At 39.0% G+C, this 19,485-nt stretch overlaps 1 protein-coding gene across 1 annotated transcript in view; it reads left to right on the plus strand.

Annotated features, from left to right (window-relative positions):
• HEPHL1 (hephaestin like 1) overlaps positions 1 to 19,485 on the plus strand; it is a 94,429-nt gene that overhangs the window by 18,144 nt on the left and 56,800 nt on the right. Inside the window, exons 2-5 of the mRNA XM_043877033.1 lie at positions 2,149 to 2,393; positions 11,952 to 12,164; positions 12,790 to 12,969; positions 19,206 to 19,460. Coding sequence (XP_043732968.1) covers positions 2,149 to 2,393; positions 11,952 to 12,164; positions 12,790 to 12,969; positions 19,206 to 19,460 — 893 coding nt within the window. The remainder of the gene's footprint in view (positions 1 to 2,148; positions 2,394 to 11,951; positions 12,165 to 12,789; positions 12,970 to 19,205; positions 19,461 to 19,485) is intronic.

Here is a 19,485-nt window from a genome sequence, read left to right on the forward strand (position 1 = left end):
AAGAATGTGGTGTGGGTGCTAAGTTGGCAAAATGTCTGCCACATCAGCCCTTTCCATCTTCTTTCTTGGGTAACTTGTCTCTGCTCTTTGAGACCATATTTAGGCATTACTTCATCTAGGAAACTTCTCCTGATACATTTTATGCCCCAGATTAGATACCTATGTTCTCATAATGTTACTGAACCAAACATGGATCCACTTACCCAATGCGTAGTAAAGCATATCTACTGATACCAGGCTCTGGTGAAGGAGAGTACCGCATTTGTTGCAAGGTGCTCAACGTGGGGCCAAGCAAAGACAACAGGCGGCTCACAAATTCCCCAGTGGTTTTCAGAGAGGGTTTTTTAAAGTGAGATCGAGGGGTGTGTGATCAGTTCACGTACATCCTTCTGACTGACTGGTGGTGAGGTAATGGTGGTGTTTGGGAGTCAACACCATCAACCTTCTGTTTCCTACTCATCTGGGGTTGACATGCTGGTGGTCAGCACGTAGTTAACTTCCTCTTGGTGCAGGTTTTAGTATCTGCAAAACAAATCAAGGATATGACACAGAATTTTGTCTGTAGCTCTTGAGGAGGAACTAAAGGTCCTTGACTTTGTTTTATAGCTAAACTATTATTTTGTCTTACTTGTCTTTGTTTCTGCATTTTCTCACTTCTCTGGTTAAACTTGCTCTTTGGATCTTCGGGAATACCTAGGAGACTAAAACTTTTCTACAAACAAGAGGCAGGGGACACCAGGGATCTGTCACTGGGAAGGCCCCACAGGGTCCTGCTTGGTTTCAATAACTCTTCCTTCTAGAATGAGAGCTCCTTCAAGTCTTTGCCTTTTTCTCTGTATCCCCAGAACTGAGCACAGGGCTTGAGATACTTAGTTTGTTGAGTGACTGAGAGGGAATGCATGCACACAGGCAGGAGTGTGTGCCACAGTGGGACTTGCCTCTCATCACCTGATTAGACACAGCTACAGAGGGATGGCTGCACCCAGTACTTCTGGGATTGGAGTCCCACACTAAGCACATAGGCTGAGAGTGGGGAAGGAGGTTCCACCTCCCAGAAGAAGATGGTATGGCCACCTCCAGGGTAGAGTCACCAGCACTGCTATTGTCTCAGGCTCCCAGACTCTGGGACTGAGTGTCCCTTTTACCCTGGGGTTCCAGGAGGGCATCTGGTCACTTCACATCCTAGAATCATATTTGTTTCACATCCATCTCTTTTCTATTGCATTACACACTCCTGGTCTCCAAACAGCCTCCCTGCCCCCATCTTTGCTATTCTCTTTGCCTGACTCCTTTAAAACTTGCACACCACTGCAATAATACTTATTGCACCATCCTTAAATACTGATTATCCTGTCACCCATTTTATGAAAAACCTCAGTGCGTCTTCAGCGCTTCCAGGATCAATTCTAAATTCTTCAACCTATGATAACCATATGATAAAGTTCATTACCAGTCTTTCCCCAGATTTTGCATGCAGCCATACTTCTCACTCCTCACCATCCACCCCTGAGCCCCAGCTTATAAACCACTCTCCCCCATATCACCCATATTTCTTCCTCCTTGTTGCTCAAGCTCCACCTCTGCTTAGTATCCTCAACTTTTCCATTTTGTTACCCAATCTTACTTCTCCTTAATCTCTGAATTTTTCATGAGGTGTTTCTGACCTCTTTGATCCACGGCAATCTTTTCCTTCTGTGAATAAATATACCCCTAGAAAAATGGAGCCTATATCCATTGCATCAACCAGTCAGTTGGCACTTAATCATAAATTGCTCTGTGCACTTAATTTTTTTCAATATTAGATCATAAACTTTTACTTAGAATGCAGTAAGTGCATAGGAAGTATTAAATGAAAAAGTGAATGGGAATGTATTGAATGAAAAGGGGCAAATGGACAGCAAATATATCATTGGTTCTGTTTTAGTTTGGTTGTGAATACTATTTGTGCCTTTCAGTTTGTCACTTAACTCTTAGCCTCCATTTCCTCTCTAATAAATTGAGGATAATCTTACCAACTCTACAAAGCTTGCAGTGTTATGGTGAACACCAAATGAGAAATCATACTTGTAAGCACTTGATGGACTATTAAGGTAAGCTATTAGGATTTCTCTTTTAGCTTTAATTATAAAATATTTTCCTTACTTTCAGGCTTGCAACCTTATATCTGGAAAGAGGGCCCAACAGGATAGGAAGTCTTTACAAAAAGGCTGTTTACAGACACTACACAGATGAGACCTATTCCAAGGAGATCCCCAAGCCCCCCTGGCTTGGATTTTTGGGCCCCATCTTGAAGGCTGAAGTGGGTGATGTGATCGTCATCCATTTAAAGAACTTTGCGTCCCGCCCTTACTCTTTGCATCCACATGGCGTTTTCTACAACAAGGACTCAGAAGGTAAATATCAATCTTATATTATAGGTGTCTTGTCTCTCCTTCCTAAGTAAGGCAATTGTCAGCTACAGTGAGCAGGATACTAAAAGCACAGTGGTAACACATGTTCTTTTAACTTCTCCCTGCCTCCTCCTCACCCCACCTGCCTCTGTCCCCACCTTCTCTTCCTCTTCTTCCCTTTTCTTTCCCTTGTTTCCTCCCTCCCTCCTTTCTTCCTCTATGTGGCTACACAGGAAGTGCTGAGGTCCCTTGGCACGTGCTCCAGCACAGCCCCGAGGCACACTAACCTTCCTTGTCAATCAGTCATGACCGGGTCCCACGTTGGATAAAGACCAGCGTGCACGATGAATTCCCATATCCTGTGACCAGTAACAGCCTCGGCTGTGGAAAGAGTGTCTCAGTGCCCGTGGACCTCAACTTCCCTGCTTAAAGCTACTGTCTGTGGTGCTTCTTTTCTGAAGCTGCCCTGTCTTCTGGTTTGCACTTCAAGAGTTTCAACAGTGCAGTTCCCTGAGTCCTCCATAAAGTTTTTAAAAAAATTATAAGCAGCACTCTTGGACTTTTGAGATGGGAAACATTTCTCAATCTTCAGAAATATTTTTCTCATCTCTCATTGCATTCTTGCTTGTGATCAGGTGGAACGGATTAAATGGTAGTAAACCTGCTATAGCCTGACTCTGAGGAATGTGCCAGGAACAGTAATATTACCTTGGATGCAGTTCACTTTATCGTAAAGGAAGCTTCTGGATTGTGGTGAATGTCTTAAGGCAGCCAGACTAGCTTGGCAGTTGCCATGACCAGGTCTGTCTAAGTAGCCAGAGGAGGCACCACTGATGATGGACAGGAGATGGGGAGTGTCCTTTGCTCTTGGCCATTTTCCTCCATCTAAAGTGCAGCAAAGCTCTTGGTCACAGATTTGGTTAGTTCTGAATAGTTGAAAGTGAGCACAAAAAATTCTTTACCTTCCTGAACCTTCCACTGGGTGCCCACCAGATGCCAGAGACTGACTCTAGGTATTGGGAAAAAGATAAATGAATCATAGGCTATAGTAGAAAATCAATGACTATAACTCTAAAGGTTTATTTCAGGGTTCTCAATACTGTTCTACTGATTCTATATGCTTATCCTTTCACCAACGTTGTGTTATCTTGATTACTATGAATTTATAGTAAGTTTTGAAATTGGGAAGTATAAAATCTCCAACTTTGCTTTTTTAAAAAAGACTTTTAAGCTTTTCTAGGTTCTTTGCATTTCCATATCAATAAATATCAGATCAGCTTGTTAATTTTTACAAAAAATGTTAATTGGATGTGATGAGGATTGCGTTGAGTTTATTAATCAATTGGGGAAAAACTGTTGTCTGCACTGAAAGATGAATTATCATCTTGAAAATATTGACTCTTCCAATCTGAGCATGGAATTTAGATCATAAATGTCTCTAAACAATGTCTTAGATTTTAGTGCACAAGATTTGCATTCTTTTGTTAAATTTATTCAGAAGTATTTTATTCTTTCTGATACTATTGTATATGGAATAGTTTTATTAATTTCATTTTTGATTGTTGCTAGTGTGAATAAATACAATTGGTTTTTATATGTTTATCTTGAATCCTATTATCTTGTTAAACTTGTTTTTTAATAGATGCTTAAAGGGTTCCTTGGAATTTTCTGAATACTGAATCATGCCACTATGAATAAACAGAGTTTTATTTCTTCCTTACCAATTGGTAAACCTTTGATTTTTCTTTTGCCTTATTGCACTGGCTAGAACCTTCAGGACAATATTTAATAATAGTGGTGAGAGCAGACATTCTTGCCTTGTTCTCAATCTTAGGAAGAATGCATGTTGTCTCCCTCCCTTTATTCAAGACGCTAGCCATGGAGTTTTCTTAGATATACTTATCAGGTTAAGGAAGCTCCCATCTATTCCTAGACTGTTAAGAGTTTTTAACTTGATAAGTACTAGATTTTGTTTGTTTTCTGCCTCTATTGAGATGAGGGTGTAGCTTTTGTCCTTTATTTTATTAATATGTTTTATTACCTTAGTTCATTTTTGAATGTTAAACCAACTTTACAGTCATAGGATAAATTCCATTTGGACATGGTGTGTAATTCTCTTTATATGTTGCTGGGGTCTGTTTGCTAGTATTTTGTTAGAATTTTTTGGTGTCCACCTATGAGGAATACTGGTCTATAGTTTTCCTTTCTTGTGATGTTTTTAATCTGATTTTGGTATCAAGGTACTGTTTGCTTCACAGGGTGAATTTGGAGCTATTCCTTTCTCTATTCCCTGAAAGATTCTGTAATGGACTGGCATCATTTTTTCCTCAGTATGTCATAGAATTTATAAGTGAAAACCATCTGAGCCTGGGTTTTCTTTGAAGGAAGAATCTTAATTGTGAAACAGTTTCTTTGTGTATTAGGTCTATTCCAATTCTTTATTTATTCTTAAGTCAGTTTTAGTAATTTGTTTCTCTCTAGAAATTTGTCAATTTTATCTAAGTTGTCTAATATTTTGGCATAAAATTATTTGTAATAGTCCCTTTATAGTCTTTTTAATTTCTGTAAGTAAGAGTGATGCCCTATTTTTCATTCCTGGTTTTGGTAACTGGGGCCCTCTCTTCTTGGCAGTCTATATAAAGTTTTCTCAATTTTGTTAATCTTTTTTCAAGGAAGTAACTAACTTCTGGATTCATCTATTTTACAGTTTTCTATTTCCTCCTTCACTGATTTCTGCTCCAAAATTTATGTGTGTGTGTTAGTTGCTCAGACATGTCGGACTCTTTGGCTGTAGCCCACCAAGCTCCTCTGTCCATGGAATTCTCCAGGGAAGACCCTGGAGTGGAGAGCCATTCCCATCTGTAGACCATTTTCAGTGCTGTGTGGTTTTCATCTGGTGCTTCCCAGGTGGCACTACTGGTAAAGAACCCGCCTGCCAGTGCAGGAGACAGTGGAGACTCAGGTTCAATCCCCGGGTTGGGAAGATCCCCGGGAGGAGGGCATCGCAATGCACTCCAGTATTCCTGCCTGGAGAATCCCATGGACAGGACAGCCTGGCAGGCAACAGTCCACAGAGTCTCAAAAAGTTGAACTGAAGCGATTTAGAATGCACGCACAGAGTTTTCCTCTACATCAGGGATTGGCAACCTGTGGTCCACGGGACATGTTTTTGTATAGCCCATGAGTTAAAAATGCTTTATATATATATATATGAAGTTGGAGAAAAAACTGATTTTGAGACAGAAACCTGCAAAGCCTAAAATATTTATACTCAGACTCTTCACAGGAAATGTTTTCTGAACCTAACTGTATGTGAATATACTATCATTTACTTTTCTGTTACATTCTTGATAGGTATTTGAGTGGTCTGCTGTGTTTTGACTCCTGAGAAATGCTGCTGTGAACATTCTTATACATGTTTTCTGCTCCAGTTGCATATGTTTCTCTAAGAAACATATCTAAGAGTGAAAATATACATACATACATTCAAATTTAGTATATAACTCTGGTTTTCCAAAGTGGTTGTACCAATTATATTCCTAACAGCAATGTATGAAAATTCCAGTTGCTGTACATTCCCAACAACACTGAGTAATACCAACTTTAGAAAGTTTTTCCTATTTGGTAGGTCCATAGTGATATATCATTGTCATTGTAATCTAGGGTTTCCCTGTAATGAAATTTATTAAATTTATTAAATTAAGTATTTTTTTTCTAAATACTGATCCCATACCAATACCTTTACTATTATCCTGTGGGATGTTCTGTTTTTTGGTCATTTAGTTGAAGGAGTACTTTATTTTGAATATGAATCTTTTCATCAGTTATGTATGTTGTGAATACGTGACTTGATTTTTCATTCTTTTAAGGTATCTTTTAATGAGCGGAACTTCTTAACTTTCTTTTTTTGTTTTCTTTTAAAAATTAATTTATTTATTATAATTGGAGGCTAATTACTTTACAATACTGTAGTGGTTTTTGCAGCGGCTGATACATGAATCAGCCATGGGTGTACGTGTGCCCCCATCCTGAACCCCCCTTCCACCTCCCTCTGCATCCCGTCCCTCAGGGTGGTCCCAGTGCACCGGCTTTGAGTGCCCTGCTTTCATGCATCAAACTTGGACTGGTAATCTATTTCACATATGATAATATACATGTTTCAATGCTATTCTCTCAAATCATCCCACCCTCACCTTCTCCCACAGAGTCCAAAAGTCTTCTTCATATCTTGTCTCTTTTGCTGTCTCACATATAGGGTCATCATTACCGTCTTTCTAAATTCCATATATATGCGTTAATATACTGTATTGGCGTTTTTCTTTCTGACTTACTTCACTTTGTATAATAAGCTCCAGTTTCATCCACCTCATTAGAACTGACTCAAATGCATTCTTTTTAATAGCTGAGTAATATTCCATTGTGTATATGTACCACAGCTTTCTCATCCATTCGTCTGCTGATGGACATCTAGGTTGCTTCCATGTCCTGGCTATTGCAAACAGTGCTGTGATGAATGTTGGGGTACACATGTCTTTTTCAATTCTGGTTTCCTCAGTGTGTATGCCCAGCAGGGGAATTGCTGGGTCATATGGCAGTTCTATTTCCAGTTTTTTAAGGAATCTCCACTCTGTTCTCCATAGTGGCTGTACTAGTTTGCATTCCCACCAACAGTGTAAGAGGGTTCCCTTTTCTCCACACCCTCTCCAGCATTTATTGTTTGTAGACTTTTGGATAGCAGCCATTCTGACCAGTGTGAGATGGTACCTCATTGTGGTTTTGATTTGCATTTCTCTGATAATGAGTGATGTTGAGCGTCTTTTCATGTGTGTGTTATCCATCTGTGTGTCTTCTTTGGAGAAATGTCTGTTTAGTTCCTTGGCCCATTTTTTGATTGGGTCATTTATTTTTCTGGAATTGAGCTGCAGGAGTTGCTTGTATATTTTTGAGATTAATTCTTTGTCAGTTGCTTCATTTGTTATTATTTTCTCCCATTCTGAAGGCTGTCTTTTCACCTTGCTTATGTTTCCTTCATTGTGCAAAAGCTTTTAAGTGTAATTGTGGTCAAAATTTATCAGTGCTTTCTTTAACAATTAGTACATTTTATAATTATTTTAAAAAGCTTCCTACTCTAAAATCGTAAAGATATTTTCCTGTTTTACCTTCTTAAAGCTTTACAGTTTTGCCTTTTACCTTAAGGACTTGAATACACCTGGAATTGACTCCTATTTAACCTGTTGTTGCTGTTGTTCAGTCACTAAGTAGTGTCTGACTCTCATGACCCCATGAACGGCAGCATGTCAGGATTCCCTGTCCTTCACTATCTCCTGGAGTTTGCTCAAACTCATGTCCATTGAGTCAGTGATGCCATTCAACCAGCTCATCCTCCATCGCCCCCTTCTCCTCCTGCCTTCAGTCTTTCCCAGCATCAGGATCTTTTCCAATGAGTCAGCTCTTCACATCAGGTGGACAAACTATTGGAGCTTCAGCTTTAGCATCTCTCCTTCCAGTGAATATTCAGGGTTGATTTCCTTTAGGATGGACTGATTTGATGTCCTTGTAGTCCAAGGGACTCTCAATAATCTTCTCCAGCACCACAGTTTGAAAGCATCAATTCCTCAATGCTCATCCTTCTTTATGGTCCAACTCTCACCTCTGTACATGACTACTGAAAAAGAACAACAGCTTTGACTAGATGGACCTTTGTAGGAAAAATGATGACTCTGCTTTTTAATACTCTGTCCAGGCTTGTCATTGTTTTTCTTTCAAGGAGCCGGTGTCTTTTAATTTCATGGCTGCAGTCACTGTCTGCAGTGATTTGGAGCCCAAGAAAAGAAAATCTGCCACTATTTCCATTTTTTCCCATCTATTTGCCATAAAATGATGAGCACAAATGCCATGACCTTAGTTTTTTGAAAATTGAGTTTTAAGCCAAGTTTTTCCCTTTTGTCTTTCACCTTCATTAGAGGTTCTTTAGTTCCTCTTCGTTTTCTGCCTTTAGAGTGGTGTCATCTGCATATCTGAGATTGTTGATATTTCTCCTGGCAATCTTGATTCCAGCTTGTGCTTCATCCAGCCCAGCCTTTCACATGATGTTCTCTGCATAAATACACAAGGTGACAATATACAGCCTCGATGTACTCCTTTCCCCATTTTGAATCAGTCCATTGTTCCATGTAACGTTATAACTGTTGCTTCTTGACCCGCACACAGGTTTCTCAGGAGACGGTAAGGTGGTTTGATAATACTTTAAGAATTTCCTGCAGTTTGTTGTGATCCCCACAGTCAAGTCAAAGGCTTTCATGTAGTCAGTGAAGCAGAAGTAGATGTTTTTCTGGAATTTCCTTGCTTTCTCTATGATTTAATTTATGTTGGTAATTTGACCTCTGGTTCCTCTGCCTTTTCTAAGGCCAGCTTGTACATCTGGAAGCTCTCGGTTCAAATACTGCTAAAGCCTAGCTTGAAGGATTTTGAGCATAATCTTACTAGCATGTGAAATGAGCACGATTGTCTGTTACTTTGAATATTCTTTGGCATTGCTCTTCTTTGGGGTTAGAATGAAAACCAGTCTTTTCCAGTCTTGTGGCCACTGCTGAGATTTCAAATTTGCTGGCGTATTGAGTGCAGCCCTTTAATTAACAGCATCATCTTTTAGGATTTTTAAATAGCTCAGTTAAAATTCCATAAGCTCTACTAGCTTCATTTGCAGTAATGCTTCCTGAAGCCTGCTTGACTTCATATTCCAAGATGTCTGGCTTGAGGTGACCACACCATTGTGGTTATCTAAGATGTCCTTTTCATTATAGGGGACTGGAATGCAAAAGTAGGAAGTCAAGAAACACCTGGAGTAACAGGCAAATTTGGCCTTGGAGTACAGAATGAAGCAGGGCAATGGCTACTAGAGTTTTGCCAAGAGAACACACTGGTCTTAGCAAACACCCTCTTCCAAGAACACAAGAGAAGACTCTACACATGGACATCACCAGGTGGTCAACACGGAAATCAGATTGATTATATTCTTCACAGCCAAAGATGGAGAAGCTCCATACAGTCAGCAAAAACAAGACTGGGAGCTGACTGTGGCTCAGATCATGAACTCCTTATTGCCAAATTCAGGCTTGTATTGAAGACAGTAGGGAAAACCACCAGACCATTCAGGTATGACCTAAATCAAATCCCTTATGATTGATTATACAGTGGAAGTGAGAAATAGATTTAAGGGACTAGATCTGATAGACAGAGAGCCTGATGAACTATGGACAGAGGTTCGTGACATTGTACAGGAGACAGGGATCAAGACTATCCCCATGGAAAAGCAATGCAAAAAGGCAAAATGGCTGTGTGAGGAGGCCTTACAAATAGCTGTGAAAAGAAGAGAAGCAAGAAGCAAAGGAAAAAAGGAAAGATATTCCCATTTGAATGCAGAGTTCCAAAGAATAGCCAGGAGAGATAAGAAAGGCTTCCTCAGTGATCCATGCAAAGAAATAGAGGAAAACAACAGAATGGGAAAGACTAGAGATCTCTTCAAGAAAATGAGAGATACCAAGGGAACACTTCATGCAAAGATGGGCTCAATAAAGGACAGAAATGGCATGGACCTAAGAGAAGCAGAAGATATTAAGAAGAGGTGGCAAAAATACACAGAAGAACTGTACAAAAAAGATCTACATGACCCAGATAATCACAATGGTGTGATCACTGACCTAGAGCCAGACATCCTGGAAAGTGAAATCAAGTGGGCCTTAGAAAGCATCACTATGAAGAAAGCTAGTGGATGTGATGGAATTCCAGTTAAGCTATTTCAAGTCCTGAAGGATGATCCTGTGAAAGTGCTGCACTCAATATGCCAGCAAATTAGGAAAACTCAGCAGTGGCCACAGGACTGGAAAAATGTCCGTTTTCATTCCAATCCTTAAGAAACGCAATCCCAAAGAATGCTCAAACTATCACACAGTTGCACTCATCTCACACGCTAGTAAAGTAATGCTCAAAATTCTCCAAGCCAGGCTTCAGCAATACGTGAACCGAGAACTTCCAGATATTCAAGCTGGTTTTAGAAAAGGCAGACGAACCAGAGGTCAAATTGCCAATATCCACTGGATCATCGAAAAAGCAAAAGAGTTCCAGAAAAACATCTATTTCTGCTTTATTGACTATGCCAAAGCCTTCGACTGTGTGGATCACAATAAACTGTGGAAAATTCTGAAGGAGATGGGAATACCAGACCATCTGACCTGCCTCTTGAGAAACCTGTATGCAGGTCAGGAAGCAACAGTTAGAACTGGACATGGAACAACAGACTGGTTCCAAATAGGAAAAGGAGTACATCAAGGCTGTATATTGTCACCCTGCTTATTTAACTTATATGTAGGGTACATCATGAGAAACGCTGGGCTGGAAGAAGCACAAGCTGGAATCAAGATTGCTGAGAGAAATATCAATAACCTCAAATATGTGGATGACACCACCTTTATGGCAGAAAGTGAAGAGGAACTAAAGAGCCTCTTGATGAAAGTCAAAGAGGAGAGTGAAAAAGTTGGCTTAAAGCTCAACATTCAGAAAACTAAGATCATGGCATCTGGTTCCATCACTTCATGGGAAATAGATGGGGAGACAGTGGAAATCTGAAACAGTGTCAGACTTTATATTTTTGGGCTCCAAAATCACTGCAGATGGTGATTGCAGCCATGAAATTAAAAGACGCTTACTCCTTGGAAGGAAAGTTATGACCAACCTAGATAGCATATTAAAAAGCAGAGACATTACTTTGCCAACAAAGGTCCGTCTGGTCAAGGCTATGGTTTTTCCAGTGGTCAAGTATGGATGTGAGAGTTGGACTGTGAAGAAAGCTGAGCACTGAAAAATTGATGCTTTTGAACTGTGGTGTTGGAGAAGACTCTTGAGAGTCCCTTGGACTGCAAGGAGATCCAACCAGTCCATCCTAAAGGAGATTAGTCCTGGGTGTTCATTGGAAGGACTGATGCTGAAGCTGTAACTCCAATACTTTGGCCACCTCATGTGAAGAGTTGACTCATTGGAAAAGCCCCTGATGCTTGGAGGGATTGTGGGCAGGAGGAGAAGGGGACGACAGAGGATGAGATGGCTGGACGGCATCACCGACTGGATGGTCATGAGTTTGAGTAAACTCTGGGAGTTTGTGATGGACAGGGAGGCCTGGCATGCTGCAATTCATGGGGTCGCAGAGAGTCAGACACGACTGAGCGACTGAACTGAACTGAACTGAAGTCGTTAAAATCTTTTTGGTATAGTTCTTCTGTGTATTCTTGTATACCTTTTCTTAATCTTTTGTTAAAACTTTATTAAATATCTGACTCTGTGTAGGACACAATATACAGTGCCTCACATCGTTCTTACAACTTTGTGGGGTAGATGCAAACATTCCAGCTTTATTGGTAGAAAGTCAAGACAGTGAGAATTTAAGTAACAAGTCTCAAGTCCCATAGCAAATAAATTTTAGCTGATATATGTTTGATTTCAAAGCTCTAGCTCTTTCCACTATAATGTGTGATCTCTGTGTTTTAACTGTTTCATTTTTCTTGAAAGGAGCCCTGTATCCAGATGGAACATCTGGAAGGAACAAGGATGATGACATGGTTCCTCCTGGCAAAAACTATACCTACGTCTGGCCAGTGAGTGAAGAATATGCTCCTGCCCCAGCAGATGCAAACTGCCTGACTTGGGTATACCATTCACATATTGATGCCCCTAAGGACATCTGTTCTGGGCTAATTGGCCCACTGCTAGTGTGCAAAGAAGGTAAGATGTGTCTTCTCCCCCTCTGTACCTAGAAATCTCTTCCCAAGTGTGCTGAAAAGTGTATATAGTCTTCAGGTCTTGACTTGACCACCCCCCTTGCATCACACAGAGTGTGTCTCTTCTTCCAAACTTTCTGTAAAATTAAAGAAATTCTCCTAACATAGAAGATTCATAGCAGGGACAATAACTCAGACTTCTGTCTAAAAACATCATAGCATTCTGAAACCCATATGCAAAAACCACACACTGACACCACACATAGGAAAGTGTAAAATGTACTCAAATAACCAGAGATGTTTTGCTTTATTATTTCATCCACATAATCACCTTGCTACTTTGTACCCTATTAATTGATTTAATGTATCTATGTTTTATCAATAAAGTATATTTCCTTTAAGGATAGTCAGGTTTCCAAGTCTGTGGTTGTGAGGATTTCTGTTTCAGCACTTTTCTATGGTTCTATCACTTCCATCAAAGCCCTTCACTGGCTTTATGTTGTGGGTTACTCTTGTACATATAGGTCTTTAAAAATCTTCACATTTACCTGATACTATTGTCAGGAAGAAAAGCTCATCTTGGTTTAGTCCACTTTGAACTTTTCTTACTCTTTTAATGTGCCTGATAGGTATCCTGCACAGTTATTCAGGAACAAGGACTGATGTAGACCGGGAGTTTGTTATAATGTTCACTCTTGTGGATGAGAATCAAAGCTGGTACCTGGATGAAAATATCAGACAATTCTGCACTGATCCTGATTCAGTTGACAAAGAAGATGCTGTTTTCCAAAGAAGTAACAAAATGCACGGTGAGTGTCTCCCATGTTATCAAGTACATACCAACTGCCTTTGGTGTATCTGGCACTACAAGGGATACAAAACACACAAAAATAGCAAGCCAGGCTTTCCAAGATTTATAACTTAATGATGAGAATAATAAGAAAGTGATGAAACATAATACCAGTCAGAACCTAAAGCGAAGAAAGAGAGCAAAGAAGAAGAAAGGAGCAGCGAGGAGTCACAAGAACAGAGAGCAACGAACAAAATGGTAATAAGCACATACTTGTCAACAACTAAGTGTAAATAGCCTACGTTCTCAAAGCAAAAGACACAGAGGGATTAAACAGGTTAAACAGCAACAACAACCAAGCCGAGACCTATCTATTACATTACCTACAAGAGACACACTTTAATTGTAAGGACACACATAGACGGACACTGAGTGGATGGAAAAAATTACTCAATGCAAATAGAAACCAAAAGAAAGCTGGAGTAGCTACACTTATATCAGACTTTAAATTGACTTTAAAATAAAGGCTATAGTAAGATACCAAGAATGGTGTACATAATTATAAAGGGGTAAATTCAACAAGAATAGGTAACATTTAAAATATTTGTGCCCCCAACATTGGAGAACTTATATATATAAACCAAATATTAACAGACATAAAGGGCAAAAGAGACAGCAATACATAATAGTAAAGTACTTTAACACCCTACTTACATCAATGTAGGTGTCCAGAAAGAAAATCAGTTAGAGAATACTGGTGTTAAACAACATGTTAGATCAGATGGACTTAACAGATATTTATAGAACATTCCATCCAAAAACAATAAGATACTCATCTTTCTCAAGAGCACATGGAACATTTTTCAAGATAGATCATATGTTAGGCCACAGATAAGTCTTAATACACTTAAGAGGACTGAAATCATATCGAGTATCTTTTCTGGCCACAGTGGTATGAAACTAGAAACTAATTATATGAAGAAAACTGGAAAATTTACAAACATGTGGAATTAAACAGCATGTTACTGAACAATCAATAGGTTGAATAAAAACTCTAAAGAGAAATTTTTAAAAAGCTTGAAACAAATGAAAATGGAAATGTAATATATAAAAATTTATGGAATACAGCAGAAAGAATTCTAAGGGAAAGTTCATATTGATAGATGCCTACCTCAGAATAAAAGAAAAGTTTCAAGTAAGCAAGCTAACTTTACACCTCAAGAACTAGAAAAAGAACAAATTGAGCCCAAAATTACTAGAAGAAAGGAAATAAAGAAGATTAGAGCAGAAAGGGCAAAACAAAAATGAAATAGACACTAAAATCTTTAATTAGACTCACTAAGAAAAAAGAGAAAGAAATCAAATAAACAAAATCAGAAATGAAAGATGAGACACACAAAGGATCATAAAAGATTACTATGAACAAATATATGCCAACACGTTGGATAACCTATAAGAAATGCACACGTTCCTGGGAACATACAGCCTACCAAGACTGAATCATGACGGAACAGACTCGGAACAGACTGACTAATAGCAAGTAGTAATCGGTAATCAAAAACCTTCCAACTAACAAAAGTCCAGGAACAGGTGGCTTCTTTGGTTAATTCCATCAAACATTCAAAGAAGAATCAATATCAATCCTTCTCAAAATCTTTCAAAAAACAGGAGAGGGAGAAACTCTTCCAAACATGTTTTATGAAGCCAGCATTGTGCTGATATGAAAACCAGACAAGGATGCTACACAAAAAAGAAAAAATACAGGCTAATATTCCTGATGTAAAAGTCCTCAACAAAATATCAGCAAGTCAGATTCAGCAATACATTAAAAGTTTCATAACCATGATTAAGTGGGATTTATTCCAAGTATGAAAGGATGGTTCAGCTTCCACAAATCCATTAAAGTTATATGTCACAATAATAAAATTAAACATAAAAATATGCAATTATCACAATAAACATAGAAAAAGCATCTGACAAAATTCAACATCCATTTAGGATAAAAACCCTTAACAGAGTATAAATGGAACACACCTCAACATAAGAAAGACCATATATGACAAGCCCACAGCTAAGGTTATACTCAATGGCAAAAGCTGAAAGCTAATCCTCTAAGGTCACAAACAAGAGAAGGATGCACACTGTTGCCACTTTTGTTCAACATGGTATTGGAAGTCCTAGCCAGAGCAATTAGGCAAGGAAAAGAAATTAAGAAAGGAAAAGAAATGAAAATCATCCAAATCTGAAACAAAGAAGTAACTGTTTCTATTTGCAGATGACATGATATTACATACAGAAAAGCTAAAGACTCCAGTAAATTTGAGGGATATAAAACTAATACACAAAAGTCTGTTGCATTTCTTTACATTAATAATGAATTATCTGAAAGAGAAGTTAAGAAAGCAATCTCATTTACAATTTCATCGAAAGGAATCAAATATCTAGGAATAAAATTAACCAAAGAGGTGAAAAATTAACCCATATATTGAACTATGATATTAACAAAGACAATTTAAGAAGACACAAATAAATGGAAAGATATTTGTGTCCATGGATTAGATGAATTAATATTGTTAAAATACTCATCATTAAAATATTCAAGGCCATCTATAGATGCAGTGCGATCCCTATTTCAATCTCAGTGATATATCATTTTTACAGAAATAGGAAAAACAATCTAAAATTTGTATGGAACCACAAAAGATCCTGAATAGCCAAAACAATCTTGAAAAAGAACAAAACTAGAGGCATCATGCTCCTTGCTTTTATTACAAAACTATACTAATTCAAACACCTATTTCTGCTTTATTGACTATGCCAGAGCCTTTGACTGTGTGGATCACAATAAACTGTGGAAAATTCTTAAAAAGATGGGAATACCAGACCACCTGACCTGCCTCCTGAGAAATCTGTATGTAAGTCAGGAAGCAACAGTTAGAACTGGACATGGAACAAGAGACTGGTTCCAAATAGGAAAAGGAATACATCAAGGCTGTAAATTGTCACCCTGCTTATTTAACTTATATGCAGAGTACATCATGAGAAACGCTGGGCTGGATGAAGCACAAGCTGAAATCAAGATGGCTGGGAGAAATATCAATAACCTCAAATATGTGGATGACACCACGTTTATGGCAGAAAGTGAAGAAGAACTAAAGAGACCCTTGATGAAAGTCAAAGAGGAGAGTGAAAAAGTTGGCTTTAAGCCAACATTCAGAAAACTAAGATCATGGCATCCGGTCCCATCACCTCATGGCAAATAGATGGGGAAACAGTGGAAACAGTGTCGGACTTTATTTTTCTGGGCTCCAAAATCACTGCAGATGGTGATTACAGCCATGAAATTAAAAGACGCTTACTCCTTGGAAGGAAAGTTATGACCAACCTAGACAGCATATTAAAAAGCAGAGACATTACTTTGCCAAAAAAGGTCTGTCTAGTCAAGGCTATGGTTTTTCCAGTGGTCATGTATGGATGTGAGAGTTGGACTGTGAAGAAAGCTGAGCACTGAAAAATTGATGCTTTTGAACTGTGGTGTTGGAAAAGACTCTTGAGAGGCCTTTGGACTGCAAGGAGATACAACCAGTCCATCCTAAAGGAGATCAGTCCTGGGTGTTCATTGGAAGGACTGATGCTGAAGCTGAAACTCCAATACTCTGGCCACCTCATGCGAAGAGCTGACTCATTGGAAAAGACCCTGATGCTGGGAAAGATTGTGGGCAGGAAGAGAAGGGGACGAAGAGGATGAGATGGCTGGATGGCATCACTGACTTGATGGACATGGGTTTGGGTGGACTCCGGGAGTTGGTGATGGACAGGGAGGCCTGGCGTGCTACGGTTCATGGGGTCACAAAGAGTCAGACATGACTGAGTGACTGAACTGAACTGATAGTAATTCGATATTGGCATAAAAACAGACACAGCGATCAATGGAACAGAATAGAGAACCATGGTATAAGCCCGTGCAAGAATATGTAGGAAGAAAGGACAGTCTCTTCAATAAATGGTGTTGGGAGAATTGAACAGCCACATGCAAAAGAGTGAAACTGGATCACTATCTTACATATATGCAAAAATTAACTCAAATTGGATTAAAGACTTGAAAGTAAGATCTGAAAGTGTAGAACTCCTATAAGAATACATAGGTGGTGAGCTCCTTGACATAGATCTTGATAGTGATTTTTTGAATCTGACACTAAAGCAAAAGTAATAAAAGCAAAAATAAACAAGTAGAACTATATCAAACTAAAAACTTCTGCACAGCAGAGGAAACCATTAATGAGGAAAAAGCAACCAAATGAATGGGAGAAAATATTTGCAAATCATACATCTGATATGGAAATAATATCCAAAATATATAAAGAGCTCATACAATTTGAACAGAATATCTGAATAGATATTTTTCTAAATAAGAAATACAGATGGCCAATAGGTACGTGAAAAGATGCTCAACATCATTACTCATCAGGGAAATGCAAATCAAAACCACAATGAAATATCATCTCATACTTGTTAGAATGGCTATTATCAAGAAATAACAAATGTAAATTGGTGTAACCACTATGAAAATCAGTATAGAGTTACCTGATAAGACTAAAAATAAAAACCTAACATATGATCCAGCAATTCTACTCATGGGTATTTATCTGAAGAAAATGAAAACACTAATTCAAAAGGTCATACACACCCCTCCATGTTCACTGCAGCATTTTTTTTTTTTTAACAATAGTCAATATATGGAAACAGCCTGTGTCCACTGATGGATGAATGGATAAAGAAATTGTGGCATATAATAAAGGAATATTAAGTGGAATATTCAGCCATAAAAAAAGAATGATCTCTCCATCTGCAACAGCATGATGGACTTTTAGGGCATTATGCTAAGTGAAATAAGTCAGACACAGAAGGCAAATGCTGTATTATCTTTTTTATATGTGGAATCTAACAAACAAGCAAACTCCTCAAAACCAAGCTCATAGATTCAGAGATCAAATAGGTGGTTACAACAGGCAGGGGATGGGGATGGGAGAAATGTCAAAAAAAAAAAAAAGTAACATGCCTCATTCCTTTAAGTTGGCTTAAAACTCAACATTCAGAAAACTAAGATCGAGGCATCTGGTTCCATCACTTCAGGGCAAATAGATGGGGAAACAATGGAAACAGTGGCAGACTTTATTTTCTTGGGCTCCAAAAATCACTACAGATGGTAACTGCAGCCATGAAATTAAAAGACGCTTGCTCCTTTGAAGATAAGTTATGACCAACCTAGACAGCATATTAAAAAGCAGAGACATTACTTTGCCAACAAAGGTCCATCTAGTCAAAGCTATGGTTTTTCCAGTAGTCATGTATGGATGTGAGAGTTAGACCATAAAGAAAGCTGAGCACTGAAGAATTGATGCTTTTGAATTGTGGTGTTGGAGAAGACTCTTGAGAGGCCTTTGGACTGCAAGGAGATCCAACCCGTCCATCCTAAAGGAGATCAGTCCTGGGTGTTCATTGGAAGGACTGATGCTGAAGCTGAAACTCCAATACTCTGGCCACCTGATGTGAAGAGTTGACTCATTGGAAAAGACCCTGATGCTGGGAAAGATTGAGGGCAGGAGGAGAAGGGGACGACAGAGGATGAGATGGTTGATGGCATCACCGACTGGATGGATATGAGTTTGAGCAAGCTCCAGGAGTTGGTGATGGACAGGGAGGCCTGGTGTGCTGCAGTCCATGGTTTCGCAAAGAATCGGGCACAACTGAGTGACTCAACTGAACTGAACTGCCTCATTCCTCCCTTCTAATCATTTCTTTTTCTTCTTGCTGCATGCTTTTGTCACTTAAGTAACTACTATATGTCAGGTTTCCCAACATGAGGTAAGACAGGGTTTCTAGTTAAATAGAACAGATCTGGTGGGGAAGGTAAATATGCAAATAGAGATGAAAGTAGGAGGTGGCCAAGCTGTCCTGGAATTATAAACAGTGCTTTGATTTACTCCTGATCTCATTGTGTTCACAGAGCAGCTCAAGGCTGTGTTCCTATAGTTGATCACTTTTATTGAGTGCTTTTCTCTTAAAAAGACTATTGCTTTTTATTCCTTTGGGGACTGCATTTTATCAAAGAAGCCACATTTTTTTCTGCACAAAATATTACAACCCAGTTATCTGTGCTTATTTTTCATCTGTGCTAGAGTATGTATTACCATTGTTTCTGGTTCTGCTGGGCTCTTCAGCAGCATGTCTTTCACTGGTGTTTCTGTTTTTCAGCACTCAATGGATACCTCTTTGGAAACTTCCCTGAACCTGATATGTGCGTTGGTGAATCAGTGTCCTGGCACCTATTTGGGATGGGGAATGAGATAGACATCCATTCCATCTATTTTTATGGCAACACCTTCATCAGTAGAGGGCATCGGACTGATGTTGTCAACCTGTTCCCAGCCACCTTCCTGACATTAGAAATGATAGTTGAGAATCCTGGAAAGTGGATGATAACCTGCCAAGTCAGTGATCACCTCCAAGGTAAAAAGGATGGAGGCCAGTGTGG

Source organism: Cervus elaphus, chromosome 2, assembly GCF_910594005.1.
Source record: "Cervus elaphus chromosome 2, mCerEla1.1, whole genome shotgun sequence".
NCBI classification, from domain to species: domain Eukaryota; kingdom Metazoa; phylum Chordata; class Mammalia; order Artiodactyla; family Cervidae; genus Cervus; species Cervus elaphus.